Source organism: Enhydra lutris, unplaced genomic scaffold (assembly GCF_002288905.1).
Source record: "Enhydra lutris kenyoni isolate GAN:26980312 unplaced genomic scaffold, ASM228890v2 scaffoldscaffold24, whole genome shotgun sequence".
Classification (NCBI taxonomy): Eukaryota; Metazoa; Chordata; class Mammalia; order Carnivora; family Mustelidae; genus Enhydra; species Enhydra lutris.
Genome location: NW_019154108.1, coordinates 23,103,654 through 23,131,324, shown reverse-complemented (window position 1 = coordinate 23,131,324; position 27,671 = coordinate 23,103,654). Strand labels below are relative to the sequence as shown.

The following is a 27,671-nucleotide window of genomic DNA, read 5'->3' as shown; positions in this document are numbered from 1 at the left end:
GAGAGGAAATGAATGCATTGATTAAAAACAGAAAACAAAAAAATACTAAAAATTTTGCCTGTACTCCACAGACAAGTGTTTTCAGACTTTCAAGGATCAGGTAATCCCTATCCTATATAAACAATTTAAGGGCATAGATAATGACCAAAAATTTTCCCATTTTATTTCATATAACAGTCAAGGTTTAAAAAAAGTTCTAATAAATATAGGGGAAACAAACCTCATAAATATAGTTGTTAAATCCAAATTTTAAAATATCAAATTTTCATTCAGTAGAAAACTAAAATAATAAAACACTGAATAATTAAGGTACATGTCAGGGGAGTAAGAATATTGTATTACTTGAATGTGGTTACAGATAGATTTCACTTTTCATCTAGGAATTAAATGTCTCAGTTTTATTTTTGGTTTTGGGAAGGCCTCTGTTTTTCACAACAGACTAATGTGCCTCTGAACTAAACAGTCTTTTGGAGTTTACAGCCCTCACTGCATTTAGAAATGTGCTCACATCCGTTCAGGCCTGCTGCAACTAGTTTTGCTGCTACCCACCCTGAGATGTGGAGGTGCTCCTGGTTTGGGGAACTGGATCTGCCATAGATGGGGTCAGACTCACTGGCCTGTTCTACAGCGTGCCTTAGTTCTCATTTGCTTAAACATGGGTAGAGCCCTGTGAGGTGAGACCATGTTTCTGGTTCAGGACAATTTCAGAATGAGGATTTCAGGGTGTTCTGAGGCTTACCACCCCATTAAAGTTAAGGCTGTAGCAATGTGGGGGGGTGTTGCTGTGAAGGGCCCTTCCTGAGAGTACCTTGGGAGACCTATATAAAACCACCCATATTAGGAAATTTTGTGAAATCTTCATGCAAGGGGTGGAGCCTGCTCCCCCCAGGCCATGACTGGAGGTCCATGACCTGACCACCTCTTTGAGAACCTACACTTTCCACCAGGTTACTTACATCTTTCATTAAGCTCTTCCCCACTCACTGAACCTTCTTTGGCAATTTCAGATTAATAAACCAGGGAAGTATTAATCAGAGGAGGCTGAGAATCTGCTCTCCTACCAGAAGTAAGACTAACTGATCTCATACTTGGATTTTTTCCTACCAAAGGCATATGCCTCCCTCTCTCAGCCTGAGACTGAAGGCTTTCAAGGGTACATAAAAATAGTTCATAGCTTAGGGTGCCTGGGGAGCTCAGTTAGCTGAGCATCCGACTCTTGATTTTGGCTCAGGTCATGATCTCAGGGTCATGAGATGGAGCCCGCATCAGGCTCCTTACTTAGCACAGAATCTGCTTGAGATTCTCTCTCTCTGCCCCTCCCCCTGCTCCTGCTCTCTCTCTCTCTCTCTCTCTATAAATGGATAGACAGATAGATAGAAAGATAAATATTCAAGACAAAAAACTAGTTTAGGGCTTAGCAGACCCCATTGCCCTGGAAGTGCCTCAGTACTCTATAAAAAATGGAATGCTTAGTTTCCCTCATCTCCTGGGCACCCTGTCTGTCTGGTACATGAATTTTTATTGCATCCGGCTCAGGGACTCCTGTGGCCTCATCCGGATCCCGCATCATGTAGAGCGGAAGACGGTCCTCCAGAGAAGCCTTGTCTAACGCGGGTACACTGTGATGCCATGTGGCTTGTGCCATTCTCCAACGCATTCCAGCACTGGAAGAATAACATCTTGCCAACCTACTGCAGTGATGATATAGTTTCCCACAATATAATGTTTCTTGGGCTCCTTTCCAGTAAATGAGAGTTGCCTAATACTGGACAGATTCTGGAGTGGGAATCCTCTTAAGTAAGCATCTTTTGGAGGAAGCGTGGGCATGGAGGCGGCTGGGGATGCCGAGCCCGGGGCTGGCGCCGCTGCCTAGGGCACCCCATGGGCTCCGTGGGGGCACAGCCCGGTGCTGCACAGATGGCTGTCCTTCCGCTGCCTGCGCTTGCCCTCGTGATCCTCCTCTTTGTGTCCGCCACTCTCAGGTGCCAGGAGCAGGCCCAGACCACTTACTGGTGGGCCACCCTGAAGACCATCCAGAACGGCGTTCACAAGATAGACATGTACCTGAACGCCGCCTTGGACCTTCTGGGAGGTGAGGATGGGCTCTGCCAGTACAAGTGCAATGAGGGGTCTAAGCCTTTCCCAGGTTACGGTTATAACCCCTCCCCGCCGAATGGATGTGGCTCTCCACTGTTTGGTGTTCACCTTAATATTGGCATCCCTTCCCTGACAAAGTGCTGTAACCAACACTGCAGGTGCTATGAGACCCGCAGCAAAAGCAAGAACGACTGCAATGAGGAATTCCAGTCTTGCCTCTCTAAGATCCTCCGGGATGTGCAGAAGACACTAGGACTGGCTCAGCACGTTCAGGCCTGTGAAACCACAGCAGAGCTCTTGTTCAACAGTGTTATGCATTTAGGCTGTAAACCTTATCTGGACAGCCAACGAGCTACACGTAGGTGTCGCTGCAAAGAAAAAAGTGATCTTTAAAGAATATGCTGACAGTTGATGACAGCAGATAAGGACAGAAGAGTATAGCCTTTGACAAAAACTACTGTTTTTACAGCATAAATCTGCCTTATTTTTGTGAAAGGAATATTTTAAGACTTGATTTTGGCACTAAAACTACAAACTAGAGGAAAAAAAGTGGGGGAGGTGATCTTCCTGGATGTTGCAGCCTGATTGTACCGAATTGCCTTGACCAATCTCAGAAAAGGTGCATGTTAAGGGGAGAATATTTTAAAAGAAAGAGTCTGTAACTCAGTTTTCACAACTGTACTTACCAAAACACTGAGGTCAAAATATAAAATTGATTACAAGGTATGTTGAACATGATCTTATTTGGAAATACGGGAAAATCTTCACTTTGAAGTATACATTTATTATAAAATTTTAAATATACATTTATTCCTGGAAAAAAAAAAAGTAAGCATCTTTTGGATTTTGATCACTTTTATTGATGGTTGTCAATCAATTCTTCCATCATAGCTGCCCAGATAAATTACTTCTTTAAGAAGTCTTGGGGATTATTTAGTTTCCCAAGACCATTGAGATTGTCCAGGGGTTAATGATTCTATTTGCTTACCATCTGATCTTGGCATATCTTGATCCAGTCTGATTCTTAATAACTCCATTACCACCTTAGTCTCTGTATAGTCTCTTTATTAGTACCTTATAAAAGACTATCTCTTCTAACCTTTTTTTTCTCCCGCTTTTGATCCACAGCAATAGGCTTAACATTTAGGACCATCCCTTGCTTTCTAAATCCTTCTTTAGCCCAGACGTGAATTTTAGTGCTTTTACTTTACACCAGAAGCATTTATTGACACAGCTCTGAATTAGACTTTATCAGAATTAAATAAGAATATTGATGGAAAGAGATCTGTATGTTTTGATTAATAACCAAACTATCTGGTCTAGAGCTGGTCAAAGGTGATGTTGAAGGTTTTGAAGGAAAACTTGCTTAACTCCACAGATTACAGTAATACTTTCATCAAAAGATTCCTACTGATTTTTTTTTTACCCCCATCAGAAGTCCGATGGTAGTATTTTCAATATCTCAGAAGTTTATGAGAAAATGGCTGGGAACTGGTTCACAGTATGCAAATTCAACTAGAGAATAGTTTATTTCTCATGAATGATGAATTAACTCTGAGGAAATAAGATTTCAAAACTATTGTTACTATTTTCAAAATTAACTAATTCTTTGTTCTAGATACAATAAAGTTAAATAATACATGCTTCAATTTTGTAGCTGGAAAGATCCTTAGGGGCAATGTTGTGCTGGAGATTCACAATGACAAGCAAAAGCTGACTGTGCACACATATCCCCAGCTCCACATTTACTGATAACATACTGAATCATTGAAATTGAACCATTGAAATTGCCTTGGTGGGATGTATATGGCATGGAAATCAGCAAATGCTACAAATTAGGACTCCTCGCCCCACAAGATGGCTTTCACCAGCTCCCCACTGCATAAGGGTCACCTAGAGTAAACCAACAACCTCATTTTTTCGTTAAGATTTTATTTATTTATTTGACAGAGAGACCACAAGCAGGGGGTGCAGCAGGCAGAGGGAGAGAGAGACGCAGGCATCCTGCCGAGTGTGGAGCCTGATGGGCAGTTTGATCCCAGGACCCTGGGATCATGACCTGAGCTGAAGGCAAACACTTAACCGACTGAGCCACCCAGGCGCCCCCAACCTCATTTGTTTTTAATAGATAGAACACTTTTAAGGATTTACTCAAGAAGCCAAAAAATTAGATGAACTTAGGACTAGAACCCAATAGTTTCACATCCCTTGTTTGATCCTCTTTCTGATATGCAATAAGATATCATCCTAACCCTTGAATCCAGAATTGAAATTTATCAGTGACATTAACAAAGCTGTGTTAAACTTACTGTACCCCCATAGGCTTCAGTTTCCTTATCTAGAATCTAAGGTTATAGATTTGATTTCTAAAATTTTTTGACTCTGACATTTCATAATAATCCCACAATTAGAATTGGGTCTAATAATGAGAAAAATAGAAGACATATTACAGTTCTTCCTGATTGATTTCAGGAACCTAAAGTGGGTCATTATTTCACCACACAGTACAGTTTTTTGATGGTTAGAGTGACCATATCTCCATCCCCAGAGAAGATAATGTTTCCTGGTTTACTCTGCTGTTATTCAATAATAAGGAATAACATCTCTTTTAAATATTGAGGCCAGATCTTAGCTGTTAAGAGATCTTGGTTAAGTGAATGTAGTATTATTATACACTTTAGGTGAATGAGACCTGTTGTAGACCTCTCCTGTATCACAGCAGATAAGGGGTGAACACCTTTTCCAAAACAGTGTAGCTGCTGCTGCTTTTTTAAAAAATAGGCTCCAAAAAAAAAAAAAAAAAAAAAAAAGGCTCCACACGGAGCCCAGTGTGGGGCTTGAACTCATGATCCTGAGATCAAGACCTGAGCTGAGATCATGAGTCAGACACTTAACTGACTAAGGCACCCAGGCACTGCCCCCCAAAACAGTGCTTCAGATCTGTATTTATTCATTTTAATGGGGACTGGGGAGTTTTTTGTAATAGTTAAAAGTCCATACCACCTGGATTAGAACCCAAATGCTATCCTTAACTATAAATATGACCTTGGGCAAGATGTCCAACTGCTCTGTTCTTCAGTTTCTTCATCTAAAAAATGAGAATAGTAGTACATAGTTCCATTCTCATCACAAGAAAAAAGTTTGTACCTTTATATTAACTAGACTTTTTGTAGTGATCATGTTCCCATATATACAAGTATTGAATCATTATGCTGTTCACCTGATATTAATGTTATTTCTTGTGTGTGTGTGTGTGTGTGTGTTTTGGAGTTAATCCATTTTTTAAAATTTAAAAATAATTTTTAATTCAATTCCAGTTAACATACAATGTTATGGGGTGCCTGGGTGGCTCAGTGGGTTAAAGCCTCTGCCTTCGGCTCAGGTCATGATACCAGAATCCTGGGATCAAGCCCCACATCAGGCTCTCTGCTCCGCAGGGAGCCTGCTTCCTTCCCTCTCTCTGCCTGCCTCCCTGCCTACTTGTGATCTCTGTCAAGTAAATAAATAAAATCTTTAAAAAAAAAATACAATGTTATATTAGTTTCGGGTGTACAATATAGTGATTCAACAATTCTATACAACACCCTGGGCTCATCACGACAAGTGCCCTCCTGAATCCCCATCACCTATTTCACCCAGTCCCCCCACCCACCTCCCCTCTGGTAACCACAAGTTTGTTCTCAATATAATGTTATTTCAGTTATACCTCATAAAAATCATAACCTGTATTTCATACTGAAGGTAAAATGAGTTAATATTACACATGCTTACAGCAGAATCTGACATATAATTAATGCCATGTAAATGTGGGCTATTTTCATTGTTACTGTTACATAATCCCAGTGGCCTGGTCGGTTGCGAACCATTTTTTTGGGACAGACCGTTTGCCCGTAGTAAATCCAGCGATCTTTCTTCACCTTGTTTTATGGCACTTCACTGCTCCTTGTCTCAGTACGACCCAGATCTCAAACACTGGATAAGAGAAGATGTGATTTCGGGTCTGTATACACAGAGAAACATTTCTGCCCAAATCTTCAAACTGAAGTGATAACAGGTTAATTGAATGGAGTTTTATTTAGAAGAGTTGTACTTGGCAGCTCCTCAATAGACGTGAGTTGGTATAGTCTGACTTTTTTCCCACTTAATAATTATCTTTTCTCTTTTCTCAGAGAGAATGTTATGGGTGGATCACCACATGTTCTCACCTCCTTTCTGGGATCAAAGGCAAAAAAGTAATGTTACTGACAAGGGAAGAAAAAGAACATCTATTTGGAGAAGAGGTATTCGCCATGTGTTGGCACTGATCATTATTCAGGTTCTTCCTATATTTGTTGCCCCCCCTGAGTTTCAGTAGATAAGGATTCAGTGACTTCTTCCAATCAGTGTTCTAAGTCCTCATTTATTTACTCTGCCAGAAGAGAATTTTGCCCCTGACCAAAAGCATTGGCAGTTCTCCCTTCTAAGGGAGAGAATCATCTACCTAAGCTTCTCTCCTCGATTTCTTAGAGCACGATTTTGTTTCATCCTTCATGAAGGGAAGGATGGCCTTCCCAGGGGCAGCTGCCTGCCGTTTCCTGAGGCATGCCTTCAGACTGGTTGGCTGCGCACACTTCCTCCTCTCCTCCAGGCTCCGTCTTCCTATTTAAGGTTATTTCTTCCTTTGAGCACCTAATCCCAGCCCACTGTCCTCTCTCTTTTGTATCTTTTTAACATCTTCCTCTCTAGTAGTTCCATTGTATATGTATAAATAATCCAATATATAAACAATAAGCATGGCCATTGCCTTCATTCTAAAAGATAGATTCCTTGAGCATGTCTTTTTTTCCTACTACTTAATTCTCTCCTTCCTATCAGAATCATTTCTCTTAAAACTCTGAAACTATCGCAAGGTGCTGTAATGACTCCTTATTGTCAGATCCAACGAACCCCGATGCCGTATTTAGCTTATTGTCAGATCCAACGAACCCCAATGCCGTATTTAGCTTGACTTTTCTATATTTAGCATTTGACCCTGTTGACTAGTCATTCACTTCTTTTGTAATCTCTCCTCACAAGACAAAAAATTTTTTCTCCTACTTTTTTATTTCTTTTCACTCTCCTTTTGGTCTTCCTCCAATTGCCTGCCTCTTAAATGTTGACATTCTGTCTTTCACTTGCTTTCACTTTTCTTTCTACACCCCACACCTGACTGTGCTAATGCTGTGGTATTAACTACCACCTGTTTACTGAGGATTCGAAATTAATGAATATCCTGTACTTCGAGGCAGTCACAAATGCTTAGCTTTACTTCAGTGTGTTTGAAGGAGTTGGTTTCCAGTCAAGACTGCAGAAGCCCGCATTGCTATCAGAGCTGGGAACGGTAGAAGAGAGATGTGATGGCGTCTCTGTCAGAGCTCCAGGGTCTGCCAGGGAGGGTTCTACCTACACATGTGTGGGACTTTCATCTCACATTTGAACACTAAAGAAACACCACCTTTCTAAATTATACATCTTGGGCACCTGGGTGGCTCAGTGGGTTAAGCCTCTGCCTTCAGCTCAGGTCATGATCTCAGGGTCCTGGAATCGGGTCCCACATTGGGCTCTCTGCTCCGCAGGGAGCCTGCTTCTTCCTTTCTTTCTTTGGGCCTGCATCTCTCCCTCCTTGTGATCTCTCTCTGTCAAATAAATAAACTCTTTAAAAAAATAAATAAAATATACATCTTTTACAAATGCTTACTTTTCCATTTGCTGCCCAGGTCTTGGCCAGAATTATTTTGAATTAATCACTGAATGATTTCATCAACATTATAAATCTTAAATTATATGGGGCGCCTCGGTCGCATAGTTGGTTAAATGTCCGACTCTTGATTTCAGCTCAAGTCATGATCTCAGGGTTGTGAGATGGACATGTGAGGGTTGTTGGGCTCCATGCTGGGCAAGGAGCCTGGTTAAGAGTCTCTCTTCCTGGGGCACCTGGGTGGCTCAGTTGGTTGGGCCACTGCCTTTGGCTCAGGTCATGATCCCAGAGTCCCGGGATGGAGTCTTGCATTGGGCTCCCAGCTCTGTCAGGAATCTGCTTCTCCCTCTGACCTTCTCCCCTCTCATGCTCTCTCCCTCTCTCTCTCAAATAAATAAATAAAATCTCCAAAAAAAAAAAAAAATTCTCTCTCCCTCTCTGTTTGGCCCTCCCTGCTCCCATGAACTCTTTCTCTCAAAATAACAAACAAACAAAACTTAAATTACAGTATAGTTTTAGAAAATTAAGTTTCACAGACATGATCTTGGCTACACAACAGGTCTATGAAAAAATTAAATTCAAGAACTATACAGAATCATAGAGACTTAAGAACAGGGAGGATTTTTTTTAAAGGTTTTATTTATTTAATTGACAGAGATCACGAGTAGGCAGAGAGGCAGGCAGAGAGAGAGAGAGAGGAGGAAGCAGGCTCCCTGCCAAGCAGAAAGCCTGATGTGGTACTCGATCCCAGGACCCTGAGATCATGACCTGAGCTGAAGGCAGAGGCTTAACCCACTGAGCCACCCAGGCACCCAACAGGAAGGATTTTTAAGGGTCATTGAATTCAGCCCAACAACTGATGCATGAATCTTTATATAATACCCAACTTGATCATTATGTCTATGTTTGAATATCTGAAGTGGCAGAGACCTACTTTTAGAATTAGCCCACTTGTTTTGGTGACAACTGACCATTAGAATGTTATTCTTCCTATTGAAATGGATGAATATGTTTCCTTGTAACTTTTTCTACTCACTGGTCCTCATTTAGTCTTTTGGGTTGACATGAACAAGGCTGATTTGTTTTCCACGTTATAGTATTTACAACATTCCACGTTATGGTGTTTTCCAACATTTGAAAATAGCTATATTCAACCTAATTCTATTTTTGAAATTTCTGTTATTTTCGATTAATCTATCTCTTCCTGGGTCATCACCACAATATTTTAATTTTTGAGGCGCCATGATGCATTTTCATATCTGATTGGGCCGGCCCTACTCACTGATCTTCTTTAGGGGTTCATCACTATGCTTGCTTATTTATTCTTCTGTGTAACTCTATAATCTATGTCTGGGAAAATATGAATTTTAAAGACTGGGGTAATACTAAATTTATATATTAACTTAGAGCAGAGATAATTATGCTGTCAAGTTGTCCTATTCAAAAATATAGGATGTCTATTTTTAACACCTTTCAATGATGTTTTATGATTTACTCATTTTATATATTTCTTGTAAGGTTTATGCCTGAGTATTTCATTTTATGTTTTACTATTTTATTTTTTAAAAGTTTTTATTTATTTAAGTAGTCTCTACACTCAACATGGGGCTCAAATTCACAACCCTGAGACCAAGCCAGACACCCCTATTTTTTGCTATTTTAAATGGGATCTTCACATTTTATCTTCTTTCTGGTAACTGTGTATATGTTATTGATTTCTGTATTTTAATTTTTTGGGGGGACTTTACTAAATTACCTTATTGTTTTTAGTAGGTTTTGGTAGAACAGATTCTTTAGGGTTCTCCAAATATTTAATCAAATCATCTACAAATAGAGATAATTATAACCTCTTTCCATGATTATGCCTCTAGTTGTTTTTTCTTGTCTAATTGCAATGAATAATTCTCCCAGTCTGGTGTTAAATAGTAGTGACAATAGCGAGCATCCTCAAGAGGGAATGCCTTTAGTGATTGGAGTTGATTTTTTGTTTAATTTCTTTATTGTTCTTTGGGTATCTCAGATCTTCCACCCAAGGTCACTTTCCTTCTGCTTTAACCTTTAAATTTTTCTTTAGTGGGACGCCTGGGTGGCTCAGTCATTAAGCGTCTGCCTTCAGCTCAGGTCATGATCCCAGAGTCCTGGGATCGAGCCCCGCATCGGGCTCCCTGCTTGGCAGGGAGCCTACTTCTCCATCTCTCACTCCCCCTGCTTGTGTTCCCTCTCTTGCTGTGTCTCTCTCTGTCAAATAAATAAATTAAATTTAAAAAATATATATATAAATTTTTCTTTAGTGATGATTTACTGAGGCAAACTTAATTTTTGTTTGTCTGAAAATGTCTTTATTTCACCCTCAGTCTTAACATTTTTTGCAGGGTATATAATTCTAGGATGATACCATTTCCTCCCAGCTCGTTGATGATGCTGTTTCTACTGTTTTCTGGATCTTGTTGTTACCAAAATGACAGTGGAGAATTCAGCTGTCAGTTCCTTTGAAGTTCTCTTTGGCTACTTTTAAGATTTTCATGTCTGGCATTTTGCAGTTTCACTCTGGTACATGTGGGTGTGGAATCCTTTTCGTTTTGCTGGGGATTCTCTTGGTTTCCTAAATCTTTGACTTGTTATCTTTCATTAGATATAGAAAATTCTATTATCTCTTCAAATATTGTCTCTACTATATTTGCTCTCTTCTTTCTGGAACTCTGAATGGATGTGTATTGGAATCTATCCCCATGTCTTTTAACCTTATTTCATATTTTTCTTTGCTTCTGCATTGAACCCTGAATAATTTCTTCTGGCTTACCTTCCCATTCACTAATCTTCTATTAAACCTTTCTGTTCAGTTTTTAAGATTTAATTGTTAAAGTTCTACTTGGTTCTTTTTCAAGTCTGATCATTCTTGTAATCTTCATATTTTTAATCTCTTATTTCTTTAAACAGATTAAATATAACTTCATAGTCTATTTGATAATTCTAATATATGTTATATCTGTATAAAAATGTTAATTATAAAACTGGACAGCTATATGCAAAGGAATGAAACTGGACCACTATCTTACACCACACAAATATAGGTTCAAAATAGATTAAGGACCTAAATGTGAGACCCGAAACCATAAAACTCCCAGCAGAGAGCATGTGCAATAATTTCTCCAACATCTTCCGTAGCAACATTTTCAAGCTTTCAAGCTTTTAAGGCAACATTTTCAAACTTTCAAGCTTTTAAGGCAAAATAACTTTGGGACTACATCAAAATAAAATGCTTCTGCATAACAAAGGGAACAACCAACAAAACTAAAAGAGAACTACGGAATGGGAGAAGATATTTGCAAATGATATATCTGATGAAGGGTTAGTATTCAAATTATATAAAAAACTGTAACTCAATGCCAAAAAACCCCAAATAATCCAATTTAGAAATGAGCAGAAGATGTGAACAGACATTTCTCCAAAGAAGATATCTCGATGGCCAACAGACACAGGAAAAGATGCTCAATATCACTCATCATCAGGGAAATGCAAATCAAAATCACAACAAGATATCACTTCACACTTGTCAGAATGAAGAAAATAAAAAAACACAAGGAACAAGAAGTGTTGGCAAGGACCAGGAGAAAAAGGAACCCTGTGTACTGCTGGTAGGAATGCAACCTGGTGCAGCCACTGAGGAAAACAGTATGGAGGTTGCTCAAAAAATTAAAAACAAGACTATTAGGTGATCAAGTAATTCCACTACTGGGTGTTTAACAAAAGAATGTGAAAATACTAACTTGAAAAGATATATGCACCCTGATGTTTATTGCTTCATTATTTATAATAGCCAAACTGTGGAAGCAGCCCAAGTGTCCATTGGTAGATGAATGGATAAAGATGATATGGGGAAAAAAAAAAAAAAAAAAGATATGGTGCGCGCATGCGCGCACACACACGCACACACACACACACACACACACACACACACACACACAGTGGAATATTACTCAGCCATAAAAAAGAATGAAATCTTGCTATCTGTAACAACATGGGTGGAGCTAGAGAGTATAGTGTTAAGTAAAATAAGCGAATCAGAGAAAGACAAATACCACATGATTTCACTCATATGTGGAATTTAAGAAATAAATGAACAAAGGAAAAAAGAGATTAAAAAACAGACTGTTAACTATAGAGAACAAACTGATAGTTGCTAGATGGGAGGGGGTGGGTGGGAATGGGTGAAATAGATAAGGGGATTAAGAGTAATCCCTTTATAGCCCCACTTATCACAACTACACACACGAGTAGTGTGTAGAATTGTTGAATCAATATATTGTAATATAACACTATGTTAATTATATTGGAGTTAAATAAATAAAGAAGAATGCTAGTTACAGCATTACTTATAAGAGCAAAATACAGACCTTCCTTGACTTATGTTGGGGTTATGTCTCAATAAACCCATTGTAAGTTGGAAATATTGTAAGTCAAAATGTATTTAATACACTTAACCTATCCACCATCATAGCTTAACCTAGCCTACCTTCATTGTGCTTTGAATACTTACATTAATTAATAGTTGGGCAAAATCATCTAACCACAGCCCATTTTATAATAAAATGTTGAATATCTCATGTAATTATTTTTTTGTTTGTTTTAGGAAGTTATCTTTTTGAAGGGGGGGCAGAGGGAGAGAATCTTTCAGACTCACTGCCGAGTGTGGAGCCTGACCCCAAGACTCCTGAGATCATGACCAAAGCCAAAACCAAGAGTCCATCCTCAATGAACTGAGCCATGCAAGCGCCTCTGAATATCTCATATAATTTATTGAATACTGTATTGAAAGTGAAAAACAGAATGGTTCTAAGTATAACAGTTGCTTATTCTTATGATCATGAGGCTGACTAGAAGCTGTGGGTCACTGCCACTGCCCAGAATCATGAAAGAGAGTTGAACCACATAGTATTAGCCTGGAAAAAGATTAAAAATAAAAATGCAAAGTACAGTTTCTACTGAATGTATTTCTTTTTCATGTTATAAAAACTTTAAGTTAAACCATCATAAGTCAGGGACATCTGCACTGGAAACAATATAAATGTTCATCAGTAGGGGATTGGTTTGAAAAAAGCAGATTATGGAATGCAATAAATGTGATTATCTCATTTACATTAAAATGTTTAGATGTATATAAGGCAGTCTAGAAGAATGTAGTCAGCAAACTGATAGCAGTTGTTACCTCTGAAAGTTGAGATTTTTGTTTGTTTGTTTTAAAAATATATTTTTTATAAGTCAAACAGAGAGAGTCAATTATCATATGGTTTCACGTACTTGTGGAGCATAAGGAATAACAGGGAGGACAAGGGGAGAAGGAGAGGAGAAGTGAGTTGGGGAAATCAGATGGGGAGATAAACCATGAGAGACTGTGAACTCTGAGAAACAAACAGGGTTTTGGAAGGGAGGGGGTGGGGGGTTGGGTGAGCCTGGTGGTGGGTATTAAGAAGGGCACGTATTGCATGGAGCACTGGGTGTGGTGCATAAATAATGAATTTTGGAACACTGCAAAAAATAAAATAAATGTATTTTTTAAAAGTTAACATGTGGGGGCGCCTGGGTGGCTCAGTGGGTTAAGCCTCTGCCTTCGGCTCAGGTCATGATCCTCTCTCTCTACCTGCCTCTCTGCCTACTTGTGATCCCTCTCTGTCAAATAAATAAATAAAATAATTTAAAAAAAAGTTAACATGTGTATAAAGGAAACTGAAAAACACAAGAAGCAAAGAACAAAGTCATCCATAATCACAAGCAGTTTACAGGTTGACTTCTATGTTCTTAATTTCTCTGTATTGTCTCTTTTACAGCATTATCAGGGAAAAAAATTTATTTGGTAAAAACATCCTAACATATTTTGAATATTTTTCTATACCATGTGCATATTTCTGCAGCATAATTTAAAATTGCTATAAAATATCTTATATAGGGCGCCTGGGTGGCTCAGTGGGTTGGGCCGCTGCCTTCGGCTCGGGTCATGATCTCAGGGTCCTGGGATTGAGCCCCGCATCGGGCTTTCTGCTCGGCAGGGAGCCTGCTTCCCCCTCTCTCTCTGTGCCTACCTCTTTGCCTCCTTGTGATCTCTGTCTGTCAAATAAATAAAATCTTTAAAAAAATACCTTATATAGTTTATGTCATTTATTTATGCATATTCCTATTACAGGCATTGAACTTCTTTTTAGCTTCTGTTTTATACACATCATTGCAATAAACTGAAGGACATTTGTTAGTCAGTATTTGTGTAGACTCATTTGAGGTATTCAACACTGTTGACTCCTTTCTCTTCTTTTGACTTTTCTGGTGGTTCTGTCAGACTTCTGACACAACTTCTGGTCTTTTTTGTGGGCTTGTCCTTCTTCCCTCGTCCTTTATGTGACTAGGTTCCTTTCCTAAGCCCTCATCCTCTAGCAACTTCACAACCTCACCTTTGGTGATACAATTCACTTTCTTGGCTTCAACTAAATGCAGATAACTGTTAAATGATTATCTTTAACCCAAATGCCTCCATCTATACTCTAGATCTTACTGAGTATTTCCACTTGGGTAAGTTTGGATACCTTAAAGTCACATGGCCTAGTCTGAACTCACCTATCTTCCTAAACCTGCTTATGCAACTTTGTTCATTATCTCTGTGAATGGCATTATCATCTGTGTAGTGGCCTGAACCATTTACCAGGTATCATTCGAGATGCTTCCTTTCCCTAGCCATCCCATATCATCTAAACTCTCCAGCACTAAGAGTTAACTCATAAACATCTCTTGAATCCTTATCCTCCTCTTCATTCCTGCAACCCTGTGCTGTTCATTCTCTGCTCTTATTTTTTCTTCCCATTCTTTCTCCCTCTCTCCCTTCTTTCTCTTTAAATCTGCTTTCCTGCTGCTAGAGTGGTTGCTTTAAAATGCAGAACAGATAAGTCAATTTTTTTTCCAGATAAGTCGATTTATCAGTACCTCATTGCCTTCAGGATAAAATCCAGTTTCCCTGAAATGACACTCTAGGCCTTCCTCTATGACTGTGCTCCTGTCCATCTGCCCCAAAGTTTCTGTTACATTAACTACTTTTGTTCTCAAGAGCTAGTCATGCCCATTCAACATCCTTTGCCTAGAACCATGCTATCTTTTTCCCCTTACTCATCCGTTAAAAATAAACTCAGACATTACATCCTCCAGGAAACCTTCCTGACCAATCCACTCTCTTATTTTTAACTTTTTTTTATTTTTAAAGATTTTACTTATTTACCTGAAAGAGAGAGAGCATGAGAGGGGAGAGTCAGAGGGAGAAGCAGACTCCCTGCTAAGCAAGGAGCCTGATGCAGAACTCGATCCCAGGACTCCAGGATTACGACCCGAGCTGAAGGCAGTCGCCCAACCAACTGAGCCACCCAGGTGCCACTGACCAATCCACTCTTTCAGCCACATCCACTACCATAGATTATGTGCTCCTACCATGTGACTATATGTATCCATAGCATTTTCTTGTCCACTAAATTGTTAAGCTTTTTAAGGGCAGGGGCTATTCTCTTTTTTTTTTTAATTTAAATTCAATTAATTAACTTACAATGTATTATTTGTTTCAGGGGTGCAGGTCTGTGATTCATCAATCTTATATATTAGCCAGTGCTCATTACAAGACATACCCTCCCCAATGTCCATCACCTAGTTACCCCATCCTGCCACCTCCCTCCCCTCCAGCAACCCTCTGTTTGTTTCCTATGTTTAAGAGTTTCTTATGGGGGGTGCCTGGGTGGCTCAGTGGGTTAAAGCCTCTGACTTTGGCTCAGGTCATGATCTCAGGGGGGCTGAGAGCCCCACATCGGGCTCTCTGCTCAGCGGGGAGCCTGCTTCCCTTCCTCTCTCTCTGCCTGCCTCTCTGCCTACTTGTGATCTCTGTTTGTCAAATAAATACATAAAATCTTTAAAAAAAAAGTTTGTTATGGTTTGTTTCCCTCTCCGGTTTCATCTTTTTCATTTTTTCCTCTCTTCTCCTATGATCCTCTGCCTTGTTTCATGAATTCCACGTATCAGTGAGATCATATGATAATTGTCTTTCTCTGATTGACTTATTTCACTTTGCATAATATCCTGTAGTTCCATCCACTTCATTGCAAATGGCAAGATTTCGTTTTTTCGATGGCTGCATAATATTCCATTATATATGTATACCACATCTTCTTTATCCATTCATCTGTTGACAAACATCTAGGCTCTTCCCATAGTTTGGCTTTTGTGGACATTGCTGCTATAAACACTGGGGTGCAGGCGCCCCTTCAGATCACTATATTCGTATCTTTTGGGTAAATACCCAGTAGAGCAGTTGCTGGGTTGTAGGAGGATGGGGGGTATTCTTATTACCCTTTTTGTCCTTATCCCTAGCACAGTGTCCAGTTGCAAGATTAGTGCTCATTAAATACTTTTGAATGAATAATCAGTATATACTACAAGTTATTAATATACACTAAACTATAATCGTACTATTGTTTCATCTCACAGGATTTTTTAAAAGAATTAATTGAACCTGAAATAGACAGCCTTTTTACTTTTAGAGAAGAGGAAGAAGAAAGCACGGAGGATAATTTTCAGATGCAAAAGGAAGAAGAGGTAAGATGATTTAGTATTATATTTCCCTTTCCCTTTATATTTTTAAAGAATATAAGTATAAGTACTGAGGTACCTGGATGGCTCAGTTGGCTAAGCATCCGACCCTTAATGTCAGCTCAGGTCATGGTCTCAGAGTCATGAGATCAAGGCTCATGTCAGGCTCCATGCTCAGTGCAGTCTGCTTGAGATTCTCTCTCTCTCCTTCTCCCTCTGACCCTCCCCTTGCTCACACTCTCTAAATACATACATACATACATACATACATACGATCTTAAAAAAAAAAAAGAATATATATAGGTACTATTGAAGATAGAAATAGGTCATCTGGAATAAACACTTCAGCTCCATTCCTTTCTTCATAGAGATTTAACCATATCAGAGACACCCTTATCTCTTTACTTTCCAAGGTAGGGGTATCCTTTTCCTTTTCAAAAATTGGTCACTTCCCATCAGCCTCACCCACACCTGTACTCCCATTACCTACACAATCCACCTCTCACCCTGATGCTGTTTCTTTGTCCTTTCATTACCAGATTTTTCAAATAGTAATTTAAACTCTATGTTTCCACTTTTTCTTCTTCTTTTGTTTTTTTAACTAATGCGGCTTGAACTCATGACTCTGAAATGAAAACCTGAGCTGAGGTCAGGAGTCTGATGCTCAACCATCTCAGCCACCCAGGTGCCCCTGTATCCACTTCAGTTTCCATTCTGGGTATCTTTCCCCTTCCTCCCAGGCCCGTCTCCCCACCACCTTTCTCCTAACCCTGTCTCTACACCTGCTGGGGAATTTGTAGTAATAAAACCCTTCCTGGGGCATTTATAATGATAATGATGATGACGATAATGATGATGATAAAAATGCAATGATAACTACAAATAATTGAGTACCTATCTTGAGCTATATGTTCTGCATGTGCTACTTCTTATCTATACGACACAACTTCAAGGTAAAAATTACTGCCCCATTTTATAAATAAGAAGCTCAGAAAGGTTGACTCTGACTTACCCTAAGTCAGAAAGCTGTAAGTGGTGGAACCAGTGTTCAAATCCAGATTGGTCTGGCGTAAGAGCCCTTGCTGATTCCTGGGTTGACTACTACCGTCCTTGGCTCTCAGAACTCAAGATCACCGAACACTCTCTAGACTGTCTTCACTTACTTCCTTGATGTTTCTTCTCTCTGAATAGTTTAAATGTTGGCATGATCCCAGGCTGTGACTAGGTCCTCTAGACCCATGATACATGCTACACAGCAGAAGAAAAATTTTATACAATACCTAAGCCTCTTTTGGCCAGCATTTTCTGTTTATTTCTGGTACAGTGCTTAGGATATAGAAGGCACAAAATAAATGGAAAGCAGTGTTAATTGGGCATTAAATTCTGTCATACCCTTTAAATGTGTAATACATGTCTTTTTTTCTTCCTCTTGTGGCCTTAGTTCTGGCCCTTTCCTTTCTCTGTTACAAAGTCTTTTTTTTTCTTTTTAATAAGATTTTATTTATTTATTTTTTTTACAAGGAGAGAGACAGCTAGAGAGGGAAAACAAGCAAGGGAAGTGGAAGAGGGAAAACAGGCTTCCCACAGAGCAGGGACCCTGATGCAGGGCTCAATCCCAGGACCCTGGGATCATGACCTGAGCTGAAGGCAGACCCTTAACTGACTGAGCCACCCAGATGCCCCTATGTTACAAAGTCTTGTTTGGTCTCCAGATATCACTTTCTCTGTAAAAACTTCCCTGAGTGTCTAGGCAGAATTTAGGGCTCTTTTCTGGGTGCACAAAGCTTTTGGAGCACACCAATCGTGCATACCGTAATTATTTCCTGGTCCATCTCTCCTACTGTGCTGTGAATTCCTGGGGTCTGGAGGACATCCTCTTTGTTTCTTTCACCATTGTCTCCCCTGCTCTCCACTTCCCCATCCCCACTAATTTCTCGGTATTTGCTGTACACCTTCAAAAATGCTTGTTGAATGACTAATGCAAATGGAAGATTAAAGCTTCAGATATTGCTCTGGGGAACTTGCCATGCTACTGAGTCACACACCAGCTCGCTAACAGGCCCTTTGTGTTTCTGTGTCCTAGAAGCCTTCAACATCCAAGGAGGAGGAAAAACTCATTCGAGTAATTGAAAAAGATGAAAATATTCATTCCAAACCTCTATTTGAAGCAAATATATTATCTTCCTGGGTATGTATCTGAAACCCAAGTAGGAAATTCAAAACCAGAGAAAAAAGCTAAGAAATTTAACATTATGTAAGAATGATACGGATTTAACATAACTTTTAGCTCCAGGAGGGCCAGGAGCTCCTACATAATGCATTTTTCAGATTTTTTTCTTTCCAGCATCATCTCTGGAAAACTCTTGTTTTTTACCTTAACTTTATAAAAAACTTCTCATTCTCTTCTTTGAACCTCATTTTAAAATTAACATTCCATTGCCTTCCTTAATTTAACAATATCTTTGTCAAAATTTGACCTATTTTTTAAATGAATCCATTCAGCAGACTCTATTGAGAACTGTGATTAGCATATACCTCTGAGCAGAAGAATTATTGGGAAATTGGAAGACTTTAGAAACTCAGCAGGAAAACAGATTTAAAATTCTTCCACAGAAAGTTCTAGGACTGTGGTAGACTTAAGTCAGTTCTAGATTTCCGTTCTAGATTGATATGCCTCTCTGGAAAGGTTGTCATGCCTTGATCCCGTTAATCCCCTGAAATGGCACATAGCATTTTGCGTGTACGTTTCTACTGTGCCTGTCCTTGCTGGGGAGGCAGGTACCAGAAATCCATAGACTTAGTCAAATTTCTCAGCCTCAAAGTTAAGAACCACTTGACTGTCAGAGATCTGATCCACCTGGGTAGTCAGCGTGTGTGGAGAGGTGGCAGCCGGATGGAGGGTGGCAGCAGGCGACAGCGGGATGGCCGAGGCAGAGGTGTGGCCCAGAGGGGAGGTAGATTGCGGGGCTGTGTGTCCAGGGAGGCTGTTGGAAATAGGCTCCAACTCTTGTAGGAAGAGCTGGGCAAAACCACGTGGAGAGTCAGGGAGGCGCTGCAAACGCGTGAGAGCAGCGCCGAGAGGGGTTGCAATCACATTCTCCCCAAGTTCCATCTTTTCAACAAGTTTTCCGTATAGTATATTAATCTATCAGTCTTTAAGACTGGGTGAGGCAAGGATGTAAGAGAAAGCAGGGCAGTGAGCCCTGTAAGGAAAAGGGAGATAAAGGGTAGCACCGTTTAATCTGTTTAAGCACCCCCCCATCCCACCCAAGCCTTCCTGCCTCAGAGTTTCTCCCCTGCTGTGCCATCCAGGCTAGGAGTCAGGGTCAAACCTCCCCAGTGATCCTCAAGACAGGTAGGAAGCATAGTCGGGGCGGGGGTTTGGGGGGCGTGGTGCTTGTTTTTGATGGTGGGGGCTCCTTCTCCAGGACCTTTCCATCTGACATGGTGTGGTGCCACGTGATTAGCTCACCTGAGGCCGATGTGGCCCAGGAAGTCTATCTCCAGGCTTTGGAAGTTTGCTAATGTTGCTACTCTAGATCACTGAAGATCTTTGTTTTTTTTGCCAGATAGCCTCTGGTCCTAAGGACATAAATAAGCATTTCGCAGGGATACCAGACCTTTCAGGCAGCGGCAGTCTCTCCTGCTGCTCTAAGAACACAACTCCCAGGAGGCAGTACGTTTGATTAACACTAGGGAGGAAAAGGGAAAAAGAAGGGCTCGGGCAGCAGAAAGCCTGTGGTGTGCAGGTGTAACCTGTCATGTCGCTGGGAACTGAGCTGTGAAACTGGAGAGCTCCAAGAGATAGAGGGGTCCCAGGTGTCTAGCGAGAAATGGCTCCAGACCCCTGAGAAGCTACAGACCTGAGCATGGAGTTTTCAGTTAGTAACCCCTTCTGCAGGTGACTCTGGATGGGATTTTCTGGGCATTGAGATATGAGTGATAGCTCAGCAGGAGAGGTGGTAAGTCACCACCAGCTTGGGCAGACTAGGGGCTTGGCCTCATTCACACCATTACCTGATGCCTAGTGTTCACCATAATGGGGCTGGACCATCCAGTATGCAAAACGCTCCTCAATTAGCTGGGAGGTAGGGCTTTGTGAGAATTCCTGAGGATTGTACTCAAAGCAGACCCCATGTACAGGACTTGGCCTGCTGTGCCTGAAATGGTCATGCCCAATTTGGCACTGGGCCCGATTCACTGGTTTTCCCAGTAAGTTGCACCAACTTTGCCGCTGCCCCTCCTGGGAGAAGGCTGCTCTGCCTTCAGATGCAGCCCAGTTTAAGAACCTTGTCGCATAGCACCGCTTGGGACCCTCTCTGAGTCACATCATTCCAACACCGTTGCTGCAGGACAAGCAGCCAGAATTCTGTAACATCTCAGCTGGCTAGAGGAGCCAGGGGGTGACTAAATCCACCAGCTCTCCCAGAGGCAATACCAAAAGTGCTCAGAGCGACCCTGGCCCCCAGGTGCTGTGGCTTGACCACAGGAGTAGCATTGCCTACAGCTCAGCGACCCCAACAAGCAAGGTGTCAGGAACAGTCTCTCTCGGGCTCTTCTTCACACCATAGATTCCTGCTGTCTGTAAGTGTTCAGTATTTGAGGGAGATGGGAGAGTTTGCTGGATCACCTGTGAACTGGGGAAGGATGAACAGGGGCCAGACTTGGGGGCATCAGCAGTATTTTTAACATAAGATTAAACTTTCTGTCTTTCCCTCTGTTATTGGGCTGAAGGTGGCCCTAAGACGCCTGTGTTTCCCTCTCACCTACCAGAGTACGCCAGAGCAGCAACTAATTTACCTATTTTATAACAGCAACAGGGAAAGGCCGTTGGAGTTGGTCCAAAGCTGATGAGGTGCTTTGTCACTGCTTAGATCCCAAGGAGCTGGGCCTAGAGCCAGATCTTCCCTGAGATAGACCCAAACTAGAGATACTGTCCAGTCAGAAGCCCATAAGTAGAGTCAAACCTGAGGAAGACCAAGTCAAAAATGCCAAAGACAGAATGGGAGTCAGAGACCATGTGCAAAGCTACAGCAGATTGGCACAAACAAGGGGGGGCTGAGGCAGTTACTGCCAAGAGCCATGAGGCCAGTGTTAACGATCACCAGCCCACGGTTGACCCGAAGCCTTACAGAGAACATAAACAGTGAATGAACACACATTCTGTATGTTCTATGTGTTATTTACTGTATTCTTACAGTGAAGTAAGCTAGAGGAAAGGAAATGTTATTAAGGAAATCATAAGGAAGAGAAAATACATTATAGTAGCAGACTGTAAAAAATCCAGGTACAAGCGGGCCCACATAGTCCAGACCCACGCAGCTCCAGGGCACACTGCTTATGTCTTGAGTGACCGTGGAGTCTGAAAGATCACATGTACAGAGTACAGTCCTGCTTTACTCTGGTTCCTACCGATCAAGTTGTTTCATACAGTTAGAAACCATGCATGGAATTCCAGTTCTAGAAGCCTCTGCTCTGAAAACCATTCTTCTGGGCTCAAAGAACAACTAAGTTAGTGGCATGTGTGGGTCCAGGCTGGACAGTGATCACCATTTACCTCCCAAACGAGCTACCCAAGAAAATGGAGCAAAACAGAAAGAGGAGAATAGGTGACTGGGAAAATAAGAGAGTAGAAGAGTGAGAGTAAAAGTGAACATGTTTAACATTTCTTTTCTCTGGTTTTCTTTTAGAAAAAGCTAGCAGGGTGCAGGGTTCTCCTGCAGGAGAACTAGGGTTCTCCACCCTAGTGGTGGAGAACGAAGAGGCCTCAATGAGGGGTTTGCTTTACCCCACTAGATCCTTCTGTGAGGATGGCAGGCTGCCTACCCTCTTCCATCTCCCTTTGCATCTGTAATGTGGGGCTTACCTTTTACGTGACTCAGGCTGGGAAGCATGGATAAATGAGATTTTAAACACAGTTCTGGGCAAAAAGGGCTGAAGGGGACTCGGAGTTTCAGGCTTCCAGTGATGGAATGAATAAGTCATTGGGACTCGCAGTTCATTCATACTACACATTTCCTTTGTCAGAGAGAATCAGCGAAGCAAGGCACATTGGCCCCAAAGTATCTTGAAGCAATGGCTATCATTGAACGCACACAGGAGAAGTTATTGTGAGTATGAGGCACCACAATGGTAATTACAAACAGGCCAGGAGGTGTTGCTGAGGAATCCACACCTCTCGATTTACCTTTGTTTCTTCTGCTTCTTTTATCCTTACTGCTTGAGGCAATGAATTCTACTGCTGTCGTAGGACACCATCCTCACCCACAGTGGAGGTGGAGGAAGTGGAATGTGTGTATGTGGGGAATAGGGTGTTAGGAGTGAGCCATCCAGTCTGTTTCTAAGAGATGAGCTAGTGATGGGAATGAAACTGGGAGACACTACTCTGCAAGAAAGAATGCTACATACTCCGAGAATAGGAAGGGCGGTATAGTTATGATGGTCAAGAATGCCAAGAGAAGAGCATAGCCGTGTAGACATAGACCATGTGCTCCAGGAAGTAAGAAGTGCATTTCAAACTAGTTTTCTTGACTGTAAAATCTGGTTTTAGAGGTGCTGGCAAAGAAGGGAAACTACTGGATTTAGTTTGTTGGATCACATCAATGAAGAGAAGCCAAAATTAGCTCCTGGAAAAGGGGTTCCTTGGCTATTGATGGATCCAAATACCCACAAGTCAGGTTTCACTAAGAGCTGATAAATACATTGCGTTCTTAAATCACAGCATGATTGCCATGCTGACATTACCACCCAGTTCTTGCTTAAGGATTGATGCTGCTGCCTCCCTTATGTGTACCTTTCAGATGCAGTTAGCTAATTCTATGCCTCTTCTCAACAATGAGTTTCTGTATGTGAAAGATACTTTTTCAAACCTTTCCATTTTGTTGTGTTTCTCTGGACTCTGTCCCCATCAGAGAGGTTGAAAGCAGAGCCAGACAAGCAGAGGAGAAGTTTGATGATGTAAATGAGAAACTTCATTACGCCCTTATAAGAAATAAAGACCTGGAGAGAGAATTAGAGACTATTTTGACGAGTTCTAGACAGAAGGAGTTTGAAGGAAGAGAAGAAGAAAATGAAGGAGAAAGAGAAGATGGAGAAGATGAAGAAGAAGATGACGATGATGATGAAGAAATCAAGCCAGTAGAACATTCGCCAAAATCTCTAAAGAGAGGTGAGGCTCGCTTTCTCATTTTGCTTCATTTAGGTTATATTCATGAAACAAAACATATTTGGGTCACAAATATCTTAGAAGAATATTAATATCCTTAGTACTGATTTATTGGTTCATAATTTTCATAGGATACACATACATTATCCTATCATGAGTACACATAAACTATCTTATTCAAACAACTCACAAAAAGAAAACAAAATGACTGACAATTGTAGACTAGGAAACTAACGTAAGATACAAGTTTAGCCTCTAAAACTAGCAAAGATTTTTATTTTATTTTATTTTATTTTAAAAAATATTTTATGTATTTATTTGACAGAGATCACAAGTAGGCAGAGAGGCAGGCAGAGAGAGAGGAGGTAGCAGGCTCCCCACAGAGCAGAGAGCCTGATGTGGGGCTTGATCCCAGGACCCTGGGATCATGACCTGAGCTGAAGGCAGAGGCTTTAACCCACTGAGCCACCCAGGCGCCCCTAGCAAAGATTTTTAAAAACAAAAGAATGTTATGCTAGTCAGAAGGGGAAAACTGTTTTATAGGTAATACTTGTGGGTGGACAGAATATAACTTTTTCAGGTAATAATTTGAGCATATGTATAGATATCCTTAAATACATGCGTCTACTTTGACCTTTGACCTAATACTTTTACTCTTGATGATCTAGTCCAAGGAAATAATCCTAAATATAGAAGAAAAGATTAATGCACAAAAATGTTCGATGTATCATTGCATATAATAGAAGTGACCTACCTCTCCAATCATGGAAGAAAGGTTAAATAAATTATGTTATACAATATACTTGAATATTATACCACTATTAAAATGGTTTATAATGACATGGAAATTTTTTTAAAAGATTTTATTTATTTGAGAGAGAGAGAGAGCACAAGCAGGGTGATGGGCAAAGGGAGAAGCAGATGCCCCGCTGAACAGGGAGCCCAATGTGGGGCTTAATCCCAGAAAACCGGGATCATGACCTGAGCTGAAGGTAGATGATTCATCAACTGAGACACCCAGGTGCCCCAAGGAATTCTTTTTTTAAATTTATCTTAGGGAGAGAGAGAGACAGACAGAGAGAGAGAAATAAGAATGAGCAGAGGGGCAGAGGAGAGAGAAACCCAAGCAGACTCCACGCTGAACACAGAGCCTGATGCAGGGCTTGATCTAAGGACCCTGAGATCGCAACCTAAGCTGAAACCAAGAGTCAGATGCTTAAATGACTGTGCCACCTAGGTGCCCCAGAAATTCTTATTTGTAAATATCAAAATGCAAGAAAACATGCTTTTTTAAAGCTAGAGAAAAGACCAGAAGGAAATTGTATCCAAATATTGATAGACATTGTCTCTGGTTGATGGAGGTTTGTGGAGAATTTTGACTATGGTTTTTGGTACTTGTTTGATTTTCTATGAAAATAATCACCATTATTCTATGGGAAAACGAATTTAACTCTTTACTTTCTTATCTCTAATTAGTGCAATAACCTGCCTTTTTTCAGTTCTCAGTATCCCCAGGATTGGAGGCTGGTTTTTTTATATTTGCTCTCACCTTCACCCTTTAGTGTATTCCCAGGACAACTCCTGGTGGAAGGGATAGGACAGGGAGAATAGCGACTTCTGTTTCTCTGTCACCCCAGTCTTCACCTATGCCCCCAGCCAAAGCGGTCGCTAAGCCAGTGCCCCACAGCCTAAGTGCATTTTCTCGCCTTCTGTTACCTCTCAACTGGCAAGATGCTAATTGTTCCAAGCATGACAATCCTTTGAATTTATGTGTGATAGTTTTCATGGCTTAAAAAATTTTCATCTTACACGGTATAATTGTATCCTGATAATTTGAAAACTAGGCTTTTTCCAAATTACAGAAAAATAAATATGCAAACCATGCAAAAGTAACCATGTTAAACTGGAGAGGTTACCTCAGTACGGAATGAGTGATGTTATCTTTGTCCATTTCCATAAAGATCTTGGGGATGAGGTTAAATCCAGAATGGAAAGTATTAAAAATTTTAAGCAGAGGAAAACTATATGCATTAGTCCCCATCCTATAAACAATTACCTACACAAACATAGCTACCCTTCACCTTCCTTCCAAATATTCCTTCAGAGTCATTGTCGGGGGTGGGGGTGCTCAGAGGTGAAGGAGAGGCTCTGCAAACCTTAGGGGAATCGGCTCCTTGGTCAGGCCCTTCATGCAGGAGACCTGAACGTTTTCTCCAGAAAATCCAGAAGTTGGACATTCCTTAGAGGCAGACACCCCACCCCCACCCCGAGCAATGTGAGTCTCCTGTGGCACATGCAGCGTCATACGTGCGCGACTTCCAGCATGAGATCACATTTCCCTCGAGCGCTGTGCGGTGAAGAACGGACAGTTACATACGGTGAAGGAGAGAGGCTTGTACATGCTGGGCAAGGGGAAGATCTGGACGGAGCAGACATATTTGTTTTGTTTTTGTGTCAGTCTTTTTAATAATTAGCAAATCGTTGTGCTCTGGGCTGTGAATGAAGACAGGAATCCAGAGAGACGTTTAGGAAGATGAGTAGTGGCTTAGACTCTGATCTCGGTGAAGCCTGCAGTTAGGAGCTAGGAGCAGGGAGAGACACTAAGAGCAAGACAAGGGTGTGAACAAGATGACCGTATGTGGGATGGAGGTGGAGGCAGCCAGTCAGAAGGATTCCAAGTGAGAAGCTTGGTGTCATGGAGCAGCCGGGAGAGCTGGCTTATGGCGGGAGGCCTCCTGCCCCCGTCCCCGGGGCCGGGCCTGAGGTGGATCTGTGCACGGAGGACTGGAAAGAGGGACCAGGAGACAGAACAGGAATGCAGAATGGATGTGGGAGGATGTTGGATACTAGCTCTCTTCGAAATTTTTTTCCGCCAAGTTTGGGATATCTATAGAAGGAAGGCGGCAGTGTTCTTTCTGTTTCTCTATTCTCCTTGACCACATAGTCCTCTTTTCCAGGACCCAGAACTCAGGTAACTAACTAATTACACTTTCAATTTGGGAAAATGTGGGGTGCCTGGGTGGCTCAGCGGGTTAAAGCCTCTGCCTTCTGCTCAGGTCATGATCCCAGAATCCTGGGATTGAGCCCCGCATTCGGCTCTCTGCTCAGCCGGGAACCTGCTTCCTCTCTCTCTGCCTGCCTCTCTGCCTACTTGTGATTTCTGTCTGTCAAAAAAATAAAATAAAATCTTTTTTAAAAATTGGGAAAAATGCATTCTGAATCCCAGTAACCAACATAGAGGCAAATTTTGCACACACTGCCTGTTTGTAGCTCGGGAGTTACTCAGGCAGAATGGAATTTTAAAAACGCTTTTTAAAGTTAAAAGTCCTTAGTAGGGATGCCTGGGTGGCTCAGTTGGTTAAGCAGCTGCCTTCGGCTCAGGTCATGATCCCAGCGTCCTGGGATCGAGTCCCACATCGGGCTCCTTGCTTGGCAGGGAGCCTGCTTCTCCCTCTGCCTCTGCCTGCCATTCTATCTGCCTGTGCTCACTCTCTCTCCTTCTCTCTCTCTGATAAATAAATAAAATCTTAAGAAAAAAAAAAAGTCCTTAGTAAATATTAGATCTTGTTACTACAATACTCTGATTGTTTTTGTCTTTTCAGAGGTACAACGTAAGGAAGGTCCTCTCAACCCTAAACCCAGAGCTCGGACTAAATCCAAGACCAAGTCCAAGTAGCATCCTTCGGGCGCCGGGCTTCAGCAGGGCTCCCCTCACTGATCTCTGTGTGCTACTGAGCTGACTGTGGCTCAGCTGGAGGGACTCCCTGTGCAACAGCTACTAGAAAAGTCACGATGTACAACCCAAGAACATTTTCTCTTTGAAAGTCACAGTGAAGGCTGTAGGGAATAAGTGTGTTAGTTTATCTCCCAGATTAAAAATGGCTTGTTCAAAAATTTGCTGGCCTCTTCAAATGATTTCCTAACAGAGGTCTGTGAAAAGTGTCAGTTCCTGTCAAGAAAATAATATTTTTTGAAGACTCTGAACTCTGCAGAGAAGAGTGGCAAACACAAAGGATTATTTTTTACAGTTTAAAAGAGAGGAGCCTGATAATGTTCTTGGGTTTGGGCACCATTTTCAGATTTCTT

General features: G+C 41.2%; 1 protein-coding gene and 1 pseudogene across 1 annotated transcript in view; both read left to right on the top strand.

Annotated features, from left to right (window-relative positions):
* Nucleotides 1–27,261, top strand: part of LOC111150809 (axonemal dynein light chain domain containing 1) — a 95,585-nt gene extending 68,324 nt beyond the window's left edge. The window contains exons 21-26 of the mRNA XM_022508421.1: nt 6,267–6,377; nt 16,319–16,426; nt 18,504–18,608; nt 22,448–22,530; nt 23,332–23,588; nt 27,188–27,261. Of these exons, the coding sequence (XP_022364129.1) occupies nt 6,267–6,377; nt 16,319–16,426; nt 18,504–18,608; nt 22,448–22,530; nt 23,332–23,588; nt 27,188–27,261 (738 nt within the window). The remainder of the gene's footprint in view (nt 1–6,266; nt 6,378–16,318; nt 16,427–18,503; nt 18,609–22,447; nt 22,531–23,331; nt 23,589–27,187) is intronic.
* LOC111150810 lies at nt 1,918–2,636 on the top strand (annotated as a pseudogene).
* Nucleotides 27,262–27,671: the final 410 nt, after the last annotated feature.